The sequence below is a fragment of the Phyllostomus discolor genome, chromosome 5, assembly GCF_004126475.2.
Source record: "Phyllostomus discolor isolate MPI-MPIP mPhyDis1 chromosome 5, mPhyDis1.pri.v3, whole genome shotgun sequence".
NCBI classification, from domain to species: Eukaryota; Metazoa; Chordata; class Mammalia; order Chiroptera; family Phyllostomidae; genus Phyllostomus; species Phyllostomus discolor.
In genome coordinates, this window is record NC_040907.2 from 128,424,491 (window position 1) to 128,445,690 (window position 21,200).

The 21,200-nt window shown below is 39.2% G+C and overlaps 1 protein-coding gene across 3 annotated transcripts in view; it reads left to right on the forward strand.

Moving 5' to 3' along the window:
- DNAJC12 (DnaJ heat shock protein family (Hsp40) member C12) overlaps positions 1-6,332 on the forward strand; it is a 52,469-nt gene extending 46,137 nt beyond the window's left edge. For all 3 annotated transcript variants that reach the window (XM_036026896.1, XM_028512830.2, XM_036026897.1), the window contains one exon: positions 5,091-6,332. In XM_036026896.1, the coding sequence (XP_035882789.1) occupies positions 5,091-5,185 (95 nt within the window). In that variant the 3' untranslated portion in view covers positions 5,186-6,332. The remainder of the gene's footprint in view (positions 1-5,090) is intronic.
- Positions 6,333-21,200: the final 14,868 nt, after the last annotated feature.

Here is a 21,200-nt window from a genome sequence, read left to right on the forward strand (position 1 = left end):
TGGCAGCAGATGAGGTGTGAGAGAATGTGATCAAGCAAAAGGAAGAAAATGCAACTGGTAATCTTACCAACTAGAGAACATATCGATTACTGATCTTTAGGTTATTTTTATATGTTGCATACAGGACCATACAGTACATATTTTGTGTGTGTTTTTCAATTACAGGTTGTCAGAAATATATCTCCTTTTGTGCTTTTTCCCCAAATGGAAATTCTGTAGATTTGTTTTCTCTGATAATTCTAAAGGAAGTGCAAACAGATCCTGTTTTCCTGAGATAACCATTACCAACTATTCTGTATATATTTTTCTGCCGTGGTCCAGCCACAGCTAGGTCCAGGGTTTCCTGAATGGTGGGTAAGGCGTCGGCGATGGGAGACAGACGACAACACGCCTCAGAGGATAGTGATGCTCTGTTCTGTTTATAGCAAGTACAAGCAGGTTTTTATACTTTCATTTTTAGCAGTGATTGACATTTGTGATTAGGTAAAGCAGAAAAAAATTAATACAAAGGTAACCAGGAAAAATACAAAAATTCCTATAGATTCAGTTATATTAAACAAAGATTATTATAACCATGAGAGCCATAAATCAGACAATTAGAAATAGCTGTACGTACAGAGTTTGAATGTCTTATTGTTTATTAAAATTCTCAGAATTTGTCATGGGGCAAAAGGACACGGTAAATTGAACAGAGGTTATAGGAAATTTATTATAAGGCCTTTATGATGTCTAACTTACCTATTTATCTTTTCTGTCTAAAATATTTCTCTATGTACCATGGACTCTAACTCCCTGGTAACTGTTTCTACGTGCTTAATTTATAATGGTTAACCAGCTTTTCTTATTTCTTTGCCTGTCTAATTCTACTTGATATATATTCCTATTCAAGGTAAAGGAGGGGCTGTTACTCCAACAACTTTTAGACATTCAGGGGCTATTTCATTAGAGGGGATTTTATTTTCTGGTCAGGAAATTATTTTATACAACTTCATTAGAATTATGCAAATCAATAAACCTGAGATACAGATATCTAACAATCCCACCACCTTTTAATCTTCAAAACAAACAGGTAAGGAGCGATAAACAGGAAATTCAGCTACAGTAAACTCCTTTTATTTCTTAGTTAATAAGCACCAGGGAGGTCTTCTTCGAGCTAGCCTTTCCATGAAATTTAGACTATTATAAGGCACTTGAACTTCATCCTAATTGACCATTCTAATGTCACCCTCATTATATGCTCCTGTATAAGGCAATGGGAGATCTGGAACCCTCTGGAGACCATTAGTTCCTTTTGGGGGATACCATAATTTGCCAATAATCTAATATGCTACCCAGGGGTATCCCTGGGCTGTGGGTAAGGGTCTATATAGTTTTTTTCTTGTTTTCTAGAAAGACTCTTTGTATCTATGGGTAAGGAACAGGCATGGGAATGTCCGCCAATAATTCAACCTATTGTAACTGATTTATGAATTCTTTTATGGGAACAATAGGGGATAATTTCTTACTCAGGTTTATAAACACTGTATTTAAAACAATCTGGGCATGATTCAATAGTCTAGGGAGAACTAGTTGTCCCTTCAGAATTTCCCTCAAAATCAATCATTGACTCTTTTCGAGCCTCTTTCTTCTTATGTTCTGTTCTTATGGGAATCAGGGTACAAAGTAAGACCATGATTAATATTAGCAAGGAAATTATTAAAAGCAATCCCCAGAAATATTACCACCCCCCTTTGTATGCCACGCTCTCTTCCAGGAAGATGGATTCCTTGAATGCCCTCTTTCCATGTTCAGACCATGTCAAAAAACATGGTTGGAAGAGGGCGTGGCATTTTTCTTTTTTTAAAAGTATATTTTGCTGACTATGCTATTACAGTTGTCCCATTTTTTTCTCCCCTTTATTCCCCTCTACCCTGCACCCCCCTCCCACCAGCATTCCCACCTCTTTAGTTCATGTCCATGGGTCATACATATAAGTTCTTTGGCTTCTCCATTTCCTATACTATTTTTAACCTCCCCCTGTCTATGTTGTACCTACCATTTATACTTCTTATTCCCTGTACCTTTTCCCCCATTCTCCTCCTCCCCACTGATAACCCTCCATGTAATCTCCATTTCTGTGATTCTGTTCCTGTTCTAGTTGCTTAGTTTGTTTTTGTTTTATTTAGATTCAGTTGCTGACAGTTGTGAGTTTGTTGTCATTTTACTGTTCATAGTTTTTGACCATCTTCTTTGTCTTAGATAAGTCCCTTGAACATTTCATATAATAAGGGCTTGGTGATGATGAACTCCTTTAACTTGACCTGATCTGAGAAGTACTTTATCTGCCCTTTCATTCTAAATGAAAGCTTTGCTGGGTAGAGCAATCCTGGATGTAGGTCCTTGCCTTTCATGACTTGGAATACTTCTTTCCAGCCCCTTCTTGCCTGCAAGATTTCTTTTGAGAAATCAGCTGACAGTCTTATGGGAACTCCTTTGTAAGTAACTGTCTCCTTTTCTCTTGCTGCTTTTGAGATTCTGTTCTTATCTTTAATCTTGGGTAATGTAATTATGATGTGCCTTGGTGTGAGCTTCCTTGGGACTCTCAAACTTCTTGGACATCCTAGAAGTCTATTTCCTTTGCCAGGTTGAAGAATTTCTTCTTCGTTATTTTTTCAAATAAGCTTTCAATATCTTGCTCTTCCTCTTCTCCTCTAGCACCCTGTGATTTGGATGTTGAAACATTTAAAATTATACTGGAGGTTCCTAAGCTTCTCCTCAATTTTTTGAATTCTTGTTTCTTCATTCTGTTCTGGTTGAATGTTTATTTCTTCCTTCTGCCCCAAATTGTTGATTTGAGTCCTGGTTTCCTTCCCTTCACTGTTGGTTCCCTGTGCATAGCCTTCACTTTTTATTTTGTTTTACTTTGTTTTTCTTTATTTTACTTTGCATAGCCTTCACTTTTTCCTCAATTTTGCAACCATACTCTATCACTTCTTGTGAGCATTTTGATTACCAGTGTTTTGAACTGTGCATCTGGGAGCTTGGCTATCGCCTCATCACTTAGTTCTATTTTTGGAGTTTTGATCTGTTCTTTCATTTGGGCCAGATTTCTTTGCCTTGACACACCTGTGACTTTGTAAGGGGCAGAGCTTTACGTATTTGCCAGGGCAGGGCAACCCACTTTGCTGCATTGTGGTACTGTATGTGGGAGAGGGGCCCGAGAGGGAACAATGCCACTTGCTGTGCTCTGGGCTCAATTTGTCACTTCCCTTGCAACCCACAAGCAAATCAGCCCCTTTGGGGCTGATTTCCAGGTGAGTGGGTTTGTGTGCATTCTAGGATCCTCTGGGTCTCTGCAACAAACTCTCCTATGAGGTGGGAGTCTCTCCCACTGCCATAACCTCCATGGATTTTTACAGCCAGAGGTTTTGAGGCTTTGTTTTCCCATGCTGGAACGCTGAGTTGTGCAGTCTGTCTTACTCCCCAGTTGTTCCTCCCTGTTTATCCACACGAAAATGTGAGACTGCCTGGTGTGCCAGCCACTGCCTCTCCTGGTCCTCCAGCCATCACCTTGCTGTGAGTCCTTTCCTCCCCAGCTACCCATCTCTGCCCTTCCTACTGGTCTGGATGACCAGTCTGGTTCTTGGTTGTTGGACTTTCATACAGTTCAACTTTCTGGCAGTTCTGGTTATTTTTTGTTTTTAAATTTGTTGTTGTCCTTCTCTTGGTTGTGCGAGGAGGCAAAGTGTATCTACCTATACCTTCATCTTTGCTGGAAGTGTTTCTGTGTATATTTTTCCTGACTAGATATTTAGATAATATTTGAGATAATATTTTAAATATCAATAGAAGCATATTTTATTATTATTCTGTAAACCTCCTTTTTCATTAGCAATATTATAAACAAAAAATGAAAAAAGTCATACTTGTTTATTGCAGAAAAATAAGAAAATACAGATAAACAAAAATGGTATAAAAACTAAAAACACATCTATTACTATGCAGGGATGACTACTGTTAACATTTAGTGGTAATTCCTTTTAGATTTTAAAAATATTTTTTACGTAAATATTCATGTAAATAAGAAATGTAAAAATGAGATCACACTATCTAAACTGTTTTTTTAAAGATTTTATTTATTTAGTTTTAGAGAGGGGGAAGGGAGAGAAAAAGAGAGGGAGAGAAACATTGATGTGTGGTTGCCTCTCACACGCCCCCTACTGACCTGGCCTGCAACCCAGGCATGTGCCCTGACTGGGATTTGAACCGGTGACCCTTTGGCTCACAGGCTAGCACTCAATCCATTGAGCCACACCAACGAAGGCTGTGTAAACCATTTTATAACCACCTGTCATTTAGCAATATGTTATGAGTCTTTTTCCGTGACTGTAAATACTAAAAAATTGTTAGTCACTATATCAAAGCCTTTTAACCAGATTTCTATTGCCGAAGACTTAGAATGCGTCTTGATTTTTGAAAACATTTATTAAAGGTATTATGATAAAGCACCCTATAGTTAAAACCCTTGAGCACATCCATGATTATTCCCTTAAGATAAATTTCTAGTAGTAGAATTATTGTGTAAGTTTATACATTTTAATGAGTTTGGTATATTGCAAGCTGCCTACCAGAAGAGTTTTGCCAATTTATACTTCCTCTAGTAGAGAAGGAAACTGACCTTTTATCTAATTTAAAACAAAGTTGTTTCTTAGGCTTTAAAAAAAATCCTTACTATCATGGAATAAATTATTTGTAGTTCCAGAGATCCTTTACCATTGACCTTTTATTTTTGGCAGTCTTTTGAAAGCTGTTTCCAATTCTTTTGCAGGCGAATTGTCAAAATTCCCACCACTGGAGGCATCTATAAGTATCTTTTTATTATTAAGTTTAAGCATGTGAGATCCCCTCATCCATATAAACTAAGTCCTGTTCATAAGAATTCAGAAGTCTGCTTAAGTTAATCAGTTTCTGTAAGATACTAATGGTTCATACCGAAGACTTACCCTTACATTTTATTTCTTGCAGTGAAGTCTTATCAGCAAAGTGTTTTACCCCCTTGACCTCTTTGTTTTTACCTCTGATTTAAAAACCTTTTCTTCTATCCGTTAAAGGTTTTTCAGATATGAATTATTGGCACCTTCGTTTCCGCTGGTCTGGGGGTGCTCCTTCAGAACTCCTGAGGAAATTCAGAAACTATGAAATATGAAATGTCCCTTCTCCGTTGGAGAGAGAGTGAGCGAGCCAGACCGTTTCCTGTGCTGCCTACATGCAGTCTCTGTTCACATCTTTAAAATGTCATGTTTATATGTTATGTCTGGGAATTGCCGAGTACTGATTGATTCCTCCATCCTTGAACCCATTCTCACAATGTGTTTTTTAAATGAAGAAAATTTCAAAAGACAAGTTTCTTTTAATATTTGAATAAATTAAGGCTCTTGGATCCAGAGTGGATTATATTATGAGTGTTTTCCTGTTCATGTTATTTATAGAAATCCATTAAAAATTGATCTCTGTATTTAAATATTTAATTGATGTATGATGATCTCTATTAGTGCTGGATGTACAAGAAATGTTTTCTGACTTTGGACTTAAAATGAAATGTGAAATTACTTGTCTTACCCCATAGAATGAAATAAATAATTTTCCCAAAGTTCATAATAAATGTATAATTCAACTGTATTTTGAAACAGGTATTTTGAACATGTATTTTACTTTAATTTTAATAATTGTAAATTTAAAAAATTATTTGAGCAAATATGTTGCTACTAGATTTCTTTTGTTAGGTAGCAAGTGATTAGAAATTTATTTTCTTACAGTTTGAAGGCTAGAAATCCAAGATCAAGGTGTCTACAGGTTTGGTTTCTTCTGAGGCCTCTCCCCCTGGTTTGTAGATGGCTGCGTTCTCCCTGTGTCCTCACATGGCCTTTTTCTGTGCATGTACATCCATGGTGCTTCTACTTCTTGTTAGAACATCAGTTATATTGGATAAGGGCCCTACCCTAACAGCCTTCCGTTAACTGAATCAACACTTTAAAAACATTATCTTCAAATTAGATTACATTCTGAGGTACTGGGAGTTGGGGACTGCAATATATGAATTTTTGGGGAACACAGCTAAGTTCATAATACATTTGAAAACTTTTTTTTAAACAAACACAGTCCCATATTGGTTCCCTTAATTTTATTTGAATTTGTATTGTTTTGTCAAATGCGTTTAGAGAATTATTTATGAGTATCTTACCACTTCAGTAAAATATGATTTGGCATTGTTACTACATCTGCAAATTTTACTTAAAAAGGAAAATAAATGCAAAATATAGCATGTTAAATTAATAAAATGAGGCTTTGGATTACAATTGCTTGTCATAATGCCTGCCTGGCCCAGGTATGCACCCCACCCCTACACCCCCCCCCCAAAAAAACCCCAAAACTGGATTGAATAAGTGAATTTTTAAACCTAAGAACTGCAGTTTTATTTTTTTCTCTTTTTTCTCCACACCAATACCTCCCCCCAACACCACCCAGATTGTCTAATTTATAATATTGATGCCTTTTAGTGACTTGCCGATGGGAAAAACACTTCCATTCCCATGGTCCACTCTGCTTCTGTTACAGATGGATATCCCAGTTGCTGACAAGGCTGAACATCAGCTCTCATTTACTTTTCTGTCTCCCATGAGGTCTGAGGGCTCCAAATAAGACATGAGGAAGAGCTCCACTTGAATGGGGATTTATGACGGGCCAAGCTTGCGCTAAGCACTTTATGTACTTGATCCCATATAACTTAGTAGGAGACCTTTTATTTTTAAACACTTAAATGCTCTCCTGAACTCAAAGTTTAAAAGGCAGGGGACTGTGCTTTGATAATACAGTTGTTTTCTTTGAATAAAAAAATAAAGGGAGAGCTGGATAACTTTTCTTCAATAATTTGTTTGAATTTCCCAGTGTATTCAGCGCAACCACAGTTGTACGTATGTGTAATAGCACATTTTCAAAGCCATTTAATTTTGGATTTTGCCTCAACTTCATGACAGAATGAACTGATTATAACAAGATAATTTTAGATAAAGGTTATTAAGCTCTTAGCTCTAAATGCTGAAGATAATTAGTTTCTCTCAAATTTAATATTGAATGAATAAATGAAGTGCATATTTCTTGACAGCATTCTTATGTGAAAACTACTGTACTATCGTTTGTGTAGGATAAAAAAAATGCTTAAGTCATGTTGATGTTCTCAAGTAGTTGATAATTTAGTGAAATAAGACAGGTATCTGAATTTTGTATAAAAGGAGCATGTTGAATTAGTGTAAGTTTGTAATGTGCTTAGAACGTGCCTGGCACATAGTGTTATGTGTACTCATTACTATTCTTACTACATATAATTATGTGTTAAGACTTGTGATAATCAATTGACAGAATTATGGCCTCCTTCTCTCCTCAATCCCTTCCCCCCAAGTTTCCATCTGAGAGGCACTGTTTCTTGCATATCTTTGTATAGCTATCCTGTATATTACACACATAGATATGTTTCTGTTCTTTTCTTAATACAAATGGGAGCATACTATTTACACTACTACACACTTCCCATTTATTCAGTTAGTCCTGGAGATTTTTCCATTTTTAGTATGAGTGCTTCTTTATTCTTTTTATGTGCTTCATGGCATTCTATTGTGTAGATGAACCATAATTTAACTTGTCCTCTATTGATGCTTTTTGAGGTTATTTACAGTTTTTTTTGTATCTGTAATCATAAGTAACACTGTAGTGAACAGCTTTATACATAGTATTTCTTGTATGTGAAGTATACCTGTAGGATAAATACCTAGTACTGGAATGGATAAACAGATAAAAATATATGCATATATACTTATACATATGTATAAACATTTGATTACCAAATTCTTAAACAAATAACAGATGCAGCTTAGCAAGTTTCAGAGATCTTAGGGTCATTGGATTGGAAAACCCAGAAAACAGTGCTTGTTCATCAGGATTCTTGCCTATAGGTTTTTTTTCTACTCTAGACTAGACTTTGTTGAGTGGCTCAGTTTGGCATTGTGCTTATGGAATAATTTCCCCAGCACCTCCCATAACTCCTGATACCAGGGCGTGCCCAAGATATAAAGCAATAATAAAACCAGAGTACACTTTTTTTCTGGTACTTTCTATAGAGACAGGAAGAGAACGGTGTTTTTTCAGTGTTATGGCTTCTTGCCTTCTGGGTGTCCTGGAGTGCAGAAATACAATTCTGAAATAGTTTTGCTCTTTTAAGTTAAATGACAACTCAACAGAGCATTCTGGAAAACCTAGGCAGAATTCACAATTTCCTAGGATCCCAAATAGCTTCTGGTCCCCAGTGGATATATCCCCTCCTGTCAAAAAAAAAAAAAAAAAGCCCCTTGATGAACAAATTAGAAATGCAAAAAATACTGCAGATATTTCTCGCAAAGAGAGAGCTGGGTAAGGGGAAGATAAGATTGTTTTCCTGCTTATGAATTTTCATATCCTCTCTGTGCCCAGATCTGATGGTGGTTACAAGAACAATCACAGCAGCAAGGGTCGATGACTAATGCAGTTATTGAAAGGGTCTTTAATTTCCTGGAGGCAAACACCATTACCCGCCATCTCCATATCATAGCGGAGAGATGCCAGGGCTACTGGGGAGTCAGTGATGAAAGAAATTATAAAACTGATGCAATTACTGAGGAAATGATTAAATGTCTCTCAATGAAAGGCTTCAATTCCTTTCAATTTCAGGTTTTGTGATATGCATCAGTGTGGCTGTGTCTTCCAGGATTATTACTTCTTGACTTTCTGTGTCATCTCACCCTCATTGTAGGAGAATATTTTGCATCAGTTTGTACGTTCTCATCTTTTCTCTTTCCACCTAGGCTGTTTTATTTTTGCTTTGCTGGTTTCTTATATTAATTAGCTGCCAAGAGTGAATGTTTCCATAATGGAACCTAGGTTAGGTTTGTGGAGAACTGGATCCTAACTTACTTGGGATTTAGGGGAAACTCAGTTTCTTCTGCCTCTGGCTGGAAATAAGAATCCCCCTTTCACAGAACACAGGCTCTTGGCCCAGGACCAGGTCCAGAGTTGGTCTGTTTAGGGCCTACCAAGAGTCAGGATGGGTGTGGGAACTGATGAGGAATGTGCAGTCCAGAAGCAGATGTAAAGGATTAGTGAGAAAGGGAAAGCAGAGAAAGAGGATGGGGAGCTTGTGCTCTTAACAACTCTTCCTAATAAGTTTTCATTTCTTACCATTCTTTATAAAAAAGGGGCAAAGATAGAAAGAGAGAGATTATAATTAAGTAGGTATATTTATGTACATCAGCTTCAAACACCTCAATTATCTTTTTACATTTATCTGAATTTGATGCCATTCTTTTTTTTTAAAAAAGATTTTATTTATAGAGAGGGTAAAGAGGAAGAAAGAGAGGGAGAGAAACATCAATGTGTGGTTGCCTCACACATGCCCCCAACTGGGGACCTAGCCTGCAACCCAGGTATATGCCCTGACTGGGAATCGAACTGGCAGCCCTTTGGTTTGCAGGCCAATGCTCAATCCACTGAGCCTCACCAGTCAGGGCTGATGCCATTCTTCATAGTATCCCACCTCTGAAGACAATGGTGATCTGTCTTCAGAGTAAAGTATATTAAATATAAATAAACCATGTTAAATACTTTCCAGCTTGTTAGGGCATTAGGGGAGGCTCTAAAAAAGGGTCTAATCATCATATCATCATCATCATCATATCATCATCATCATCATCATCTCCTACCTTTAATGGTTTTCAAAGCATTTTCTTTCTTTTTTTAATCTTTATTTTTTATTGTTCTTTAAGTACAGTTTTCTGCCTTCCCCCAACCTCTCCCAACCTCCCCAGCCCTCCCGTTTCCACACCCCCTTGTTATTGTCCATGGGTCCTTTATAATTGTTCCTGTAACACCTTCAGCCTTTTCCCCCATTATCCCCTCCCCTCTGCCCTCTGGTCACTGTCAGCCTGTTATCAATTTCACTGTCTTTGGCTATACTTTGCTTGCTTGTTCATTTTGTTGATTAGGTTCTTGTTAATGGTGAGATCATATGGTATGTGTCTTTCATTGCCTGGCTTATTTCGCTTAGCATAATGCTCTCCAGTTCCATCCATGCTGCCACAAAGGGCAGGAGCTCCTTCTTTCTGCTGCATAGAATTCCATTGTGTAAATGTACCACTGTTTTTTGATCCATTCATTTACTGATGGGCATCTAGGTTGCTTCCAGCACTTGGCTATTGTAAATTGTGCTGCTATGAACATTGGGATACATAGGTTCTTTTGGATTGGTGTTTCAGGGCTCTTAGGATATAATCCTAGCAGTGGAACTGCTGGGTCAAAAGGCAGTTCCATTTTTAGTTTTCTGAGGAAATTTCAAAGCATTTTCTCAGAAATCTTACTTGAACTTCTCAATTAACCTCATTTGGTTGAGGAATCTATAGCCTTGTTACATTCTTAAAACAATAAAATGAAAAACATTATTTTATGATTTAAAAAAACATTGGTTCTCAACCTGGAAATCACCTGGGGAACACAAAACCCCTGGTGCCTGGGTCCCACCCCAGAGGTTCTGATTTAATGCATCTGGATATCCCTTCTGTGTGGAGATTTGACAACGCCAGGGTAGTTCTAATGTGCTTGTAGGGCGGAGGACCACAGTGGTGTAAACAAATAGAGGTTGTAGGTGAAATGGTTAATATCTTGATGGTTCTGTGTACATTTAAGAGACCGGAGCTCTTCCTTCTGTGCCACCAGTTATTTCTGGGAGTCCCCATGACCTCAGGGGTACTCCATTTGGGCTTTCAAACAGGTCCATGCTCTGAAGCCATGCTTTGCCTCTGCTGGGTTCTCCCTAGTCTTTGTCTCCAGCCCTGAGGCCTCCTGAAGCTCCCCCTGATGCCACTGAGAATTTTGCTGTATGGAAATTAAAAATAGTTTAATATTGAATTGGTCAGTATGGAGCTGGGGAGCTTGTGCTCTAAACAAACTAACTCCTGGTGATGTCTAGGTTTCAGATTATGTAGGGCAAAAATCAGAAGACATCATGGGTTAGGGGTTCAGGGCTGTGCTGGGATCTGATTGTCTGAGGTGAGGTAAGGGTAATCGTTTCTCCAGGTCTTGAGGACAGACAGCTCTGAGGTCTTTTCTGCCCCCTATGTCTGGTCTCATGGGGAAGTAGCCAGGGGGTCTGTCCACCTTGGGGCTCAAGAACTGAAACACAACTTATGTTATTGTTAGACTGCCATAGGTCCAAACTGTGTGACCATTACTCAGGTCCCGGCTACTGTCTTCTGCTGCCTGAGGGGTTGCTGATTATATGGGTGAAAGACTAGGTTTGTGAGAGGTGTATATATATCTGTATATACACACACATACGCACACACATACATATACATACACACATATACATGTACAGAGGGGGTATGATTTCTAGACCTAGGATTTAAAACCAAATGTAATCGAAGTCATAAGGACCCTTGGTTTCATGAGTGGTTACAGATCCTGACTGCATGGAGCACTGACAGCACTCTCAGACATCCCTTTTCCTCTCTTACCCTGGCCTCACCTGAACTCCTCTCCTCCCCCAGCTGAGGAAATAGGAGCACCTGGGTAGATGAGTGACAAACGGTTCTGGGGGTGTTTGTGTTGGCGGTGGGCAGAGGGATGTGCCCCACCAGTAGCAACTACCTAAAGATGTTCAATTTTAGAAATTCCATCAGTGCTCAGACAATAAAAGTGTGGCACTGAAAGGATTAGAAATAGAAGCTTATCAAGATTGTTCACCAGACAGTAATAAAAGAGGAATGATGCACTGTGTGAACATAGGCGAGTCTCTTGCTTCTCTGAGCCCATTTCCTCCCCTGTAAAATGAGGAAAGTGTAAACTGAATTTTACCAGGAAATAAAACAAATCCAGGAAAATTGTGAATCAAAACCAGACTTGTGTGGTTTTCATTCTCTCTTTTGTTTTGAATTCAAGGAATCAGAATCTGCACAGTAAGGCAAGGGCAGTCCACTGACAAACACCCGTGGGTGTGCTGTCCATGTTGTGATCTGAGCAGTTCAGAGGGTGGCTCTGGAGACAGCACTTGCCGCCAGCACAACCTTAGGCAAGTTCATTAACCTTCTACTGCCTCAGGTTCCTCACCAGTAAAATGGGATAGTAATTACCTTGATTAACCATTTACAGTAGCAATTAGGAAAGAAAATCAGAGAATAACACTATTTTTTCCTTAACACCTTCCCAATTCTCTAGAATGAATGGTGCTACAGCATCTAGGCACTTTTTACAAATGCAAACTATTGGACCCCGCCCAGACATACTGAATCAGAACCTGTGAGGGGTAAGGTCCAGGAATCTGTTTGGAATCTCCAGGAGATCCTTATTTATGCTAACGTTTGAGCAGCACTGTTCTAGAATCTTGCTTGCCAAACTGGTCCAAAGCCCAGAATCATTGGCATCACCTGGGAACTTATCAGACATTCAGAATCTTGTGCCCCACTCTGGAACTGCTAAATTATAATCTGTATTTTAACAAGATCCCTAGGTATTTCTATGCAAATCAAATCTGGAGAAACACTGTTCTAGAACTGTGTCTTTAATACAGTAGCCTCTAGCCATATGTAGCTATTAAAATTAAAAATAGAGACAGGGGACTTCCACTCAAGATGGAGGTGAAGGTAAATGTGCTTCACCTACTTGCACAACTACAGCAAAAATTACAGCTAGACTACAAAACAAATATCATCCAGATTTGTCAGAAAATAGAGCTGTGTGGAAGTCCTACAACCAAGGATTTAAAGAAGCCACATTCATCCTGATGGGTAGGAGGGGCAGAGACACAGAGCACTGTGCAGAGGTGAAGAGGCATATCATGGAGATGCAGAGTGGTGCAGAGCGGGGTGGAATGGGCAGTCCCACATTCATGTGTGGTGAATAAAAATAGGGAGGGATACCTTGGGAACGTGTAATCCCAGCCCCAGACCAGCCCACCCAGACAAAGGTTTCGGTGCCAGGATGATAAGTTTCCATAACTTCTGGCTGTAAAAATCAGTGGCGGGTGGGGCAGTAGAAGAAACTTCAAGATTTTCAGGAGACTCTTCTTAAAGCACCTGCAAAGATCTCAGGACTTATGCAAACCCACCCCCTTTGGGATTCAGCATAATGTGGCTAGTGGTTACTATATTAGACAGTTAGATTACAGAATATTCCCATCATCTCTAAAGGTCTATAAGAGAGTGCAGCTCTATATTAATAATAATAATAATAGTAATAATAGTAATAATAGTTTTTATTTTTTATTATTATTATAGTGACAGAACATCTAGATGGAACAGATTGCCTGGGACGAGGGTGATAAACTCTAAAGTTTAAATGAGCCAGGCAGGTGAAGTAAATGAATGAAGTAGGTCAATTATAAGAGAACCAAGAGCACAAATGCAATGGTAAGTGGCCAGTGACACTCAACCTCCATGTTGGGCTAACAATAGGGAGTACTGGGGGCTGTGGTAACCTGGGAAACGCATCTTCGGATCCAGCCAAATGTTACCATGAGACTGCTAGGCCCAGTCTAGGCTACCCCTAATTTTGTCTAAGAAGCTAGAAATGTGGCTCTGGCTGGGTAGCTTGGTTGGTTAGAGCATTATCCTGATATGCCAAGGTTGTATGTTTGATACCAGTCAGGGCACATACAAGAATAAATCAATGAAGGAATAAATAAGTGGAACAACAAATTGATGTTTCTCTCTCTCTCTTCTTTCCTCTCTCTCTCACTCTAAAATTCAATAAATAAAAATTTTAGAAAAACTAGAAATCTGGATTTTTTTGTGATTCCTAAATTTTGGTTACTAAATCAAAATTTAAAAAATGCTATGTTGGCCAAAGAAACTTCCTGGAGGCCTGATCTGAAAACCAGGCTATCTGGTTCTGCATTGCCAAGGTCAGTTGTTTGCCTTGTGTATATCTTCCTTTCTGCTTCGAGTTCATCTTTCTTTTGTTTCAATCTCATTTTTGCTTTCCCTTTTCTTTTTTCTCCTCTATTTTTTTATTCAGTAAGCATTTATTGAATGTTCTTGTTTTCGTTTTTATTTTATCTTTTACTTTTTTAGTGGTTTTATTTTTTAACATTTTTAAAATTGTTGTTAAAATACAGTTTTCTGCCTTTTCCCCCCACTCTTCCCCACCACCCAGCCCTCCCCTCCTCCCTCCCCTGTTTCCACCCCTGTTTGTTATTGTCCATGTGTCCTTTATAATTGTTCCTGCAAACCCTTCACCCTTTCCCCCTATAATTCCCTCCCCTTATGTACCACTATGCTACAGATTCAGGATACAAAGATGAACCGCCACTAGCCCCCCCATTCAGTGGGAGGCCCAGACAGGAGTACAGATAATGACAGTGAGATTTATGTTGTGCTGCAGTGGAGACATGTCCAAAGCCCTAGGAGTGGTAAGTAAAGGAGTAAGTCAACTTTGAGGAGGATATGTAAGTTGGGTTTTGAAAGATGTGTAGGGTTCTCCAGGCTGAAGGGCTGGGGTAGGAGCAGGAGAGCATATTTGTAGTGGAAAGGATAGCTTAGGGATGTGATGGTGTTTCGGAAAAAAACCCCCCAAAACTGGGTGACTGATGTGTAAGTTACATAGTTATTTATCAGACTTCCTTGTTCTTAAAAATCTGTTTGCTCACCACTCCCCACCACTGTTGGAGCTACTACCCCTACCCCATGGTTCCTCTCGCCACAGCCTTGTGGCTTCTAGATCCAAACCTTCCTGCACCCCGCTCCACCTCCTGATTTCTTTTTACTCTCTCCTTACTCCTGCCTAAATTTCCCTCTATCCACTTAACATTTAGAGTTCCTTTGACATATTCGAAACCATCCGGTGTTCAACCAACCAGAGGGAGAACAGTGATGCTAAGATTGTTAAGCCACCTGCTAGAAAGGTGGTTTAAATGTCATTAACTCTGAGGAGATTATTTGGATCCTGACACAAACAAAAGGGTTAAAAAACTGAGAAATTTATGAACTTATTGAAAATTTGAACATTAACTAGATATTAATGGTTAAGATTTTTAGGTATGATAATGGCATTGTGGTAATGTTAAAACAAGTCTTTACCTTGAGGGTTGCATCAGATATTAATAAATAAAATGACATGAAGTCTGGGATTTGCTTCAAAATATTTAGGAGGGGAGGGGAAGTGGGTGAGATACAGGTAAAACAAGGTTGGCTGCACACTGGTGATTGTTGAATCTGGGTAATAGGTAACTAAGGATTCACTATAATAGCCTATTTCTGTATATGTTTGCATATGTATAATGTTGCAAATACTCTATGTGATTGGTTGAATTGTGTTCTTTAAGAAGATAGGTTAAAGTTTTAGCCCCCAGTACTGCTGAATGTGACCTTATTTGGAAATAAGGTCTTTTCAGATAAAATCAAGTAAAGATGAGGTCTTTAGGGTAGGCTGTAATCTCATATGACTGGGGGAGATTTTTTCAGCTAACTAATGTTTGATGAGTAAGCCAAGAATATTCAATGCATAACGAATAAATAGTTTCTTCAATAAATAATGTTGGGAAAACTGGAAAACCACATGTAGAAGAATGAAACTTGATCCCTATCTTATACCACTCACAAAAATTAACTCAAAATGGATTAAAGATTTAAAGTAACATGTGGAGCTGAAAAAACACTTAGAAAAAAATATATAGGAAAAACTCTTTGATACTGGGTTTGGCAATGATTTCATTTGGATATCAAAGGCACAAGCAACAAATACAAAATTCATATGTGGGACTACATTAAACTAACAAACAATGAAAGAAACAACCAACAAAATGAAAACACAACACATGGAACAAGAAAAAATACTTGTAAATCAACTCCTGATAAAAGTTGATATCCAAATTATATAAAGAACTCATACAACATAACAGCATAAAACCAAACAATCCAGTTATAAAATACGCAGGGGAACTGACTAGACATTTTTTTCAAATAAGACATACAAATGACAGACAGGTACACGAAAAGGTGCTCCATGTCACTAATTCCCAAAAATGCAAATCAAAACCACAATGAGGTATCCTCTCACAACTGTTAAAATGGTTGTCACAAAAAAGATTAAGCAATGCATTGGTGAGAATGTAGAGAAAAGGGAATTCTTGTGCACTGTTGTTGCACAAGAATGTAAGTTGATACAGCCAATGGAAAATGTTATGGGCGTTCCTCAAGAAATTACGAATGGAGCTACCATATGATTCAGAAATCCCACTTCTGGGTATAGATCCAAAGGAAATGAAAACAGGATCTTGAAGAAATAATTGCACTCCCATTGTTACCTGACCAGAGGGGTCCATTTGCTTGCATACATCGAAGCCCAATCAAATGTGAATAGTAATTTGCAGCCAAGAAAGTAAGGGTCTACTATCTGAGGAAATGGCACCAAGCCTGGAGTCACTGGTGAACTAGTGAGTGCTCAAAGACCTGGCTCCTGGGTGGCTTCCAGGGGATGGGTTACATAAGGGAAAAATCATTAATTAGGGTGGCTAAAGGAGTTGGGCTCTGCTGACTGGCTGGGGCCTGGGCAGGAGTAGTTGATCCTTGTACCAGGTTCCAATGTCAGCCATAATGCTGTTCTGTCTGGCCATCATTGACTCCTTCTCAGGGTCAAGAGGTCTTGTTTTTGGTCTTGGCTCTGCCATTTCCTAACTCAGAGATGGTAGGCAAGCTGTTAAACACAAATTTATTTTCCCCTCAGTAGAGTAAGAGGGTTGGGTTATATCACAAAGTCTTCCTTGCTTGCCTTACACTGGCTCAGGTGCTTCTACAGCACCTGCACCCACCTGCAGCTACTGTAGCATGGGTCACACCATCTTGTCCTTGGTTACCATCTGGCACGACCACAGGACTGTGAGCTCCTTGAGGCAGGGACTATCTTGTTCGCTACTTGACCCTCTGGCTGAACCTCTGGCCTCACAAATACTATGTGCTCAATGAACACAGCCTGCCACAACAACACTGTATCCATGGTAATCTGTATGAACGTATGATAACAATTCAGAGAACTAGAGAAGAAGCTGTTTGTCTGCATCTAACTGTTTTAACTCTTCACCCTGGGCCCTGCCAGGTACTGCTCTTTTGTTTCCTATTTGGGGATCAGCCTCTCTCTGAGAATACCCCTCTCCCCACCTAGGGCTGCGACCTCATTGTGCTGATATTGGTTACGTGTTTGGTACAGTGCCCAAGACTGTGCCGAGGACAGCTAAAGTGCTTGCTCAGGGGGAGATTTTGTGTGTGTGTGTGTGTGTGTGTGTTTAAATTTTTGTGCCTTTTAGTGATGAGACTTAAGCCTTACAACTGGTTTCAGAGAGGAAGCAAGAAAGTGACATAGAACTATGGATGTTTAAGAAGGACTTTTTAATTCAAGGAAGACATCAGAACTGCAGACATATGCGTGAAGCCCTGAAGTAAAATGAGCCAGGGAAAGCACTTTAAACACATGTAGTAAGTTGGTTTCTGCAGTGAGTACGGAAGGAGATCTTTCTTAGGAGCAATTCTATTTCTGGATAAAGGAGGATTTCACAGTGAGGAGTTACCATGTGAAAAATGCATAATCTGATATTCAGTAATTTTAGCAGAGTTATACATCAAAACTTTGGGATTTTGGTCAACTAGTCTTAGAAAAAGCCTAGCTAATTTCTGTACAAGTTGATTTTAGGATCTTTTCTATTTTAAACTTCTTATACTTATCTAAGCAGAATTTGTCTCATTTTTCAAAATTATCCAAAGTAGGTTCTACTTATACTAAAAACTGATGGGAATATGTTAAGGAAATGTAAAGATTTCCCCCTAGTAGTATGTATATTCTCATTGTCCCCTAAAAAATGTTCTTCAAATCTATTAACTCCAGTTACCATTCCTTAGATGGCCACAGGATGGCAGCCTTGGTCTAATAGAAGGGTTCCTGCAAAAGCATTTGCTAGTTGCTGTGATATTGCAAGAACACTCCAGATCTGGTTGCTTCTTTACCTCTGCACCTCTACAGTGTGGTCAACTAGTATCCTTGTCCACCACCGACACTTCATGAATAAAACCCAGAGGAGCCTGAAAAAATCTTAACCCAGTGGAAGTGTCAGGGGGAACTCTTTGTAAAATACATGATTGTCTAACTGTTATGCTATACACCTGAAACTTACACCAAATAATATTCAATATAAACTGTAATTGGAAAAAAAAAGGAATTTTAACCCAGCAATTCTGCAAGTGGCTCAGGTCAGCTTGCTGATGTCAATGCTGTGTGGAAGAGAAATACTTTTGTTCACAAAGGGCCATTTTTTGTCTGAAACTTTGTGGTCAGAGGCAGGATTGATTTGGAAGCTTAGAAGTATATTTTAGAATGTTAGGATATAGAGGTTAGGAAGGTATTACAACACTGAAAATGTAAGTAAGTACCACTAAATGATGTTATAATAAATTAAGCGTCACTAGATGGGATCCTTTCAGGGTAAGGACCGGCTGTTTTGTTGGCCACTGTATCCCTGCATAGAAAAAAGCTGCCACGCCTTGAGTACCTTCTCCAGCCCATTCTGGCCTGATTTACACCATTTCCCCCACAATGAAACCTTGCAGAATGGGCCCAGACGAAGCCCTTACTGGGCTACACTATTCTCCTCCCCATTCCCAGCCTCTTTCTGCCTCTACTTTGAATATTTTCAGTATAAACTTACTTCCTATCCCATGGATCTATACCAGTGTTTCACAAAATGTGGTCAGGAGACACCTCTGCATTTCAATCATTGCATAAAATGTAGATTCCTGGGCTCACCTCATATCTTCTGAATCAGAATCTCCAGCAGTGAGGTTCAGGGATAGTGTTTTCAATAAGCTCTCTTAGGTGACACTTCTAATGTTTGATGATATCTGATATAAAAAGAACTTCCCACAGTCTTGGAGTCTGGTGGGTCAAGGAACATACTTCCTTAAATAACCTGTCAGGTAAGGAAAGAGAGAAAAGATAATAATGACAATAATAACAACAATAATAATGTCTAGATCATAACAGACACACATGTATCTCAGAATCAGGCAGTCAGTGCCAGCTATCTTCAGTATCTCCCAAAGTGGGTGCTAAACTGTCATGTTGCCAACAAAGAATGGAAAGTACTGTGAGTTAATTACTGTCATCATCTAGGCTGCATTTAGTTTGGCACCCGTTATTTTAAAAGCTGGAGCAGGGGAAAGAAGGGTTCTAGGTGAGGGGTGGGTAAATTTTGTAATCTAATAGAATTATATACTATCCCCCCCAAATAGATATCAAGACCATAAACCCTCAGCTTGAAATTCATTAGCCTCTTTCCTTTGAGATTGCTGTCTTACTGCCATGATGCTCAGTTGTTTTCAGTTAGGATTCCCCCAAGGGTCAATTTCAGCAGCAGCTTTAGGAACCAATAGCTGATACTGTAGAAAGTCAGAAATTAAACAGCAAATAGAGCTAGTAAACAAACATATGGTAAAACATAGGAACTCTAGAAGTAATCAAAGAAAAGCAAATTAAGTGAAAACAAGGAGTGTACTTACCTATTAAATTAGCCAAAAAAAGTTGCAAGTGGTAACAGTGCAGCTCAGGGTTCTGTGATGCCAGCTGCCTCATGCACCACCATGGGCACTACCAGGGTACCTACCAGTCTTTAGCAAGGCCATTTAGGAATATGTATTTAGAACCAGACATATGGACAAAGTAAACTGTCCGTATACTTTGCTTCAATATTCCTATTCCTTTAGTATCTACATCCCTAAATCCCTCTTTTATCCCTCTTTTATCTCAAAGATGTACATCACACCATTATTTAATATTATTATTTAGAAGAAAAGGAAGTAGCCTAAGTGTGCAAGACTTGCTTCATTAAATTTGATGCAGCTACTGTGTAGTCTCTTATACAGCCATTACAAATCATGATTATGTAGCCATAGGAGCAGCAAAAAGCGTATGAAATGATTTTAATGAAAAATATAGAATATAATATATACTATGTTATTTGCATCTCTGTGCATCTCTGTATGTTTGGAATAGTCAAGGGCTTAATTATTAATGTAACTATATATTAAACTATAAATATATAGAACAGGAAGGAAATGTGTCACAGTGATAAAGTTGGAGCGTTATAATGCTGGATTATGGATAATTATTTTTATTTGTTTCCCTAGTTTTGTGTAAGGAAGAGTCCTGGCTATCTCTTTGTGCCTCTTCACCCCATTCTCTGCCCTGTCTCCAGCGGCAGATGCTGACTGGTTGTGTTTTGCCAATGGGGAGGCCCAGTGAGAAGGCAGAGGGAGGGAGAAGAGGGGGGAGGTGCAGCCCCGTCCCTGCAGGGACCCCCTAACACTGTGTGTCCCCCAGAGGAAGGACATTGCTCCTCTAGGACAGCCCTTTCCTCAGAACTTTCTTTTTCTGAGATCTGGGGGCTCCTCCTTCCCATCTTGGGGGTGGCAACACTGCTTTGCTGTCCCCTATGTTTCTATATACCCTCTTCATACCTTTGTCAATAGTCTCTTTATTAACCCTATTGAGAATTGTCTTCTACTGAGCGTGCTTTCTGTTTCCTGCTGAGCTACTGACTGAAATTGTCTCAATATGTCTTCTAAAAACTCTTTTATTTTTATTATTTATTTATTTTTAAAGCGCATCTTTTTATTTTCTGTATTTCTGATGCTTTGACATCTGGGCAGACTGTCCCTTGCAGGGCTAGCCAATTTCTAAACACAGTAAATAACTCACCTACCTGCAAGGTAACAACTCACCTGCAAGCATGCCCTACAAATGCAATGAAGCAGTCTTGAGCCCACACCCTCACCGCGTCCTTTCTGGAGCTCTTACACTCAGGGCCACTGTGCCCTGCCCTACTCTCCCCAAGGCCGGGCACCAGAAACTCTGGACAACTCTTACGCCCCATATTCTGTTGCCATCATCCAGATGAGCCAATCCTAAACTTACTCTGCCTCTTGTGCTCTTTCCTGCAGAAAACAAATACTCTGGCCCACTGTCTGTCCCCCTTGCTTTCTCAGTCTCAGACAGACCCGGGACAGATCTGTGCAGCCCTGCATCGACCCCTGGTGGGAAAGTTCGCTTCTTCCCTTGCAAATGGTAACAAATGACCTTTTCAGTGGCAATCTTCTCTTGATCTG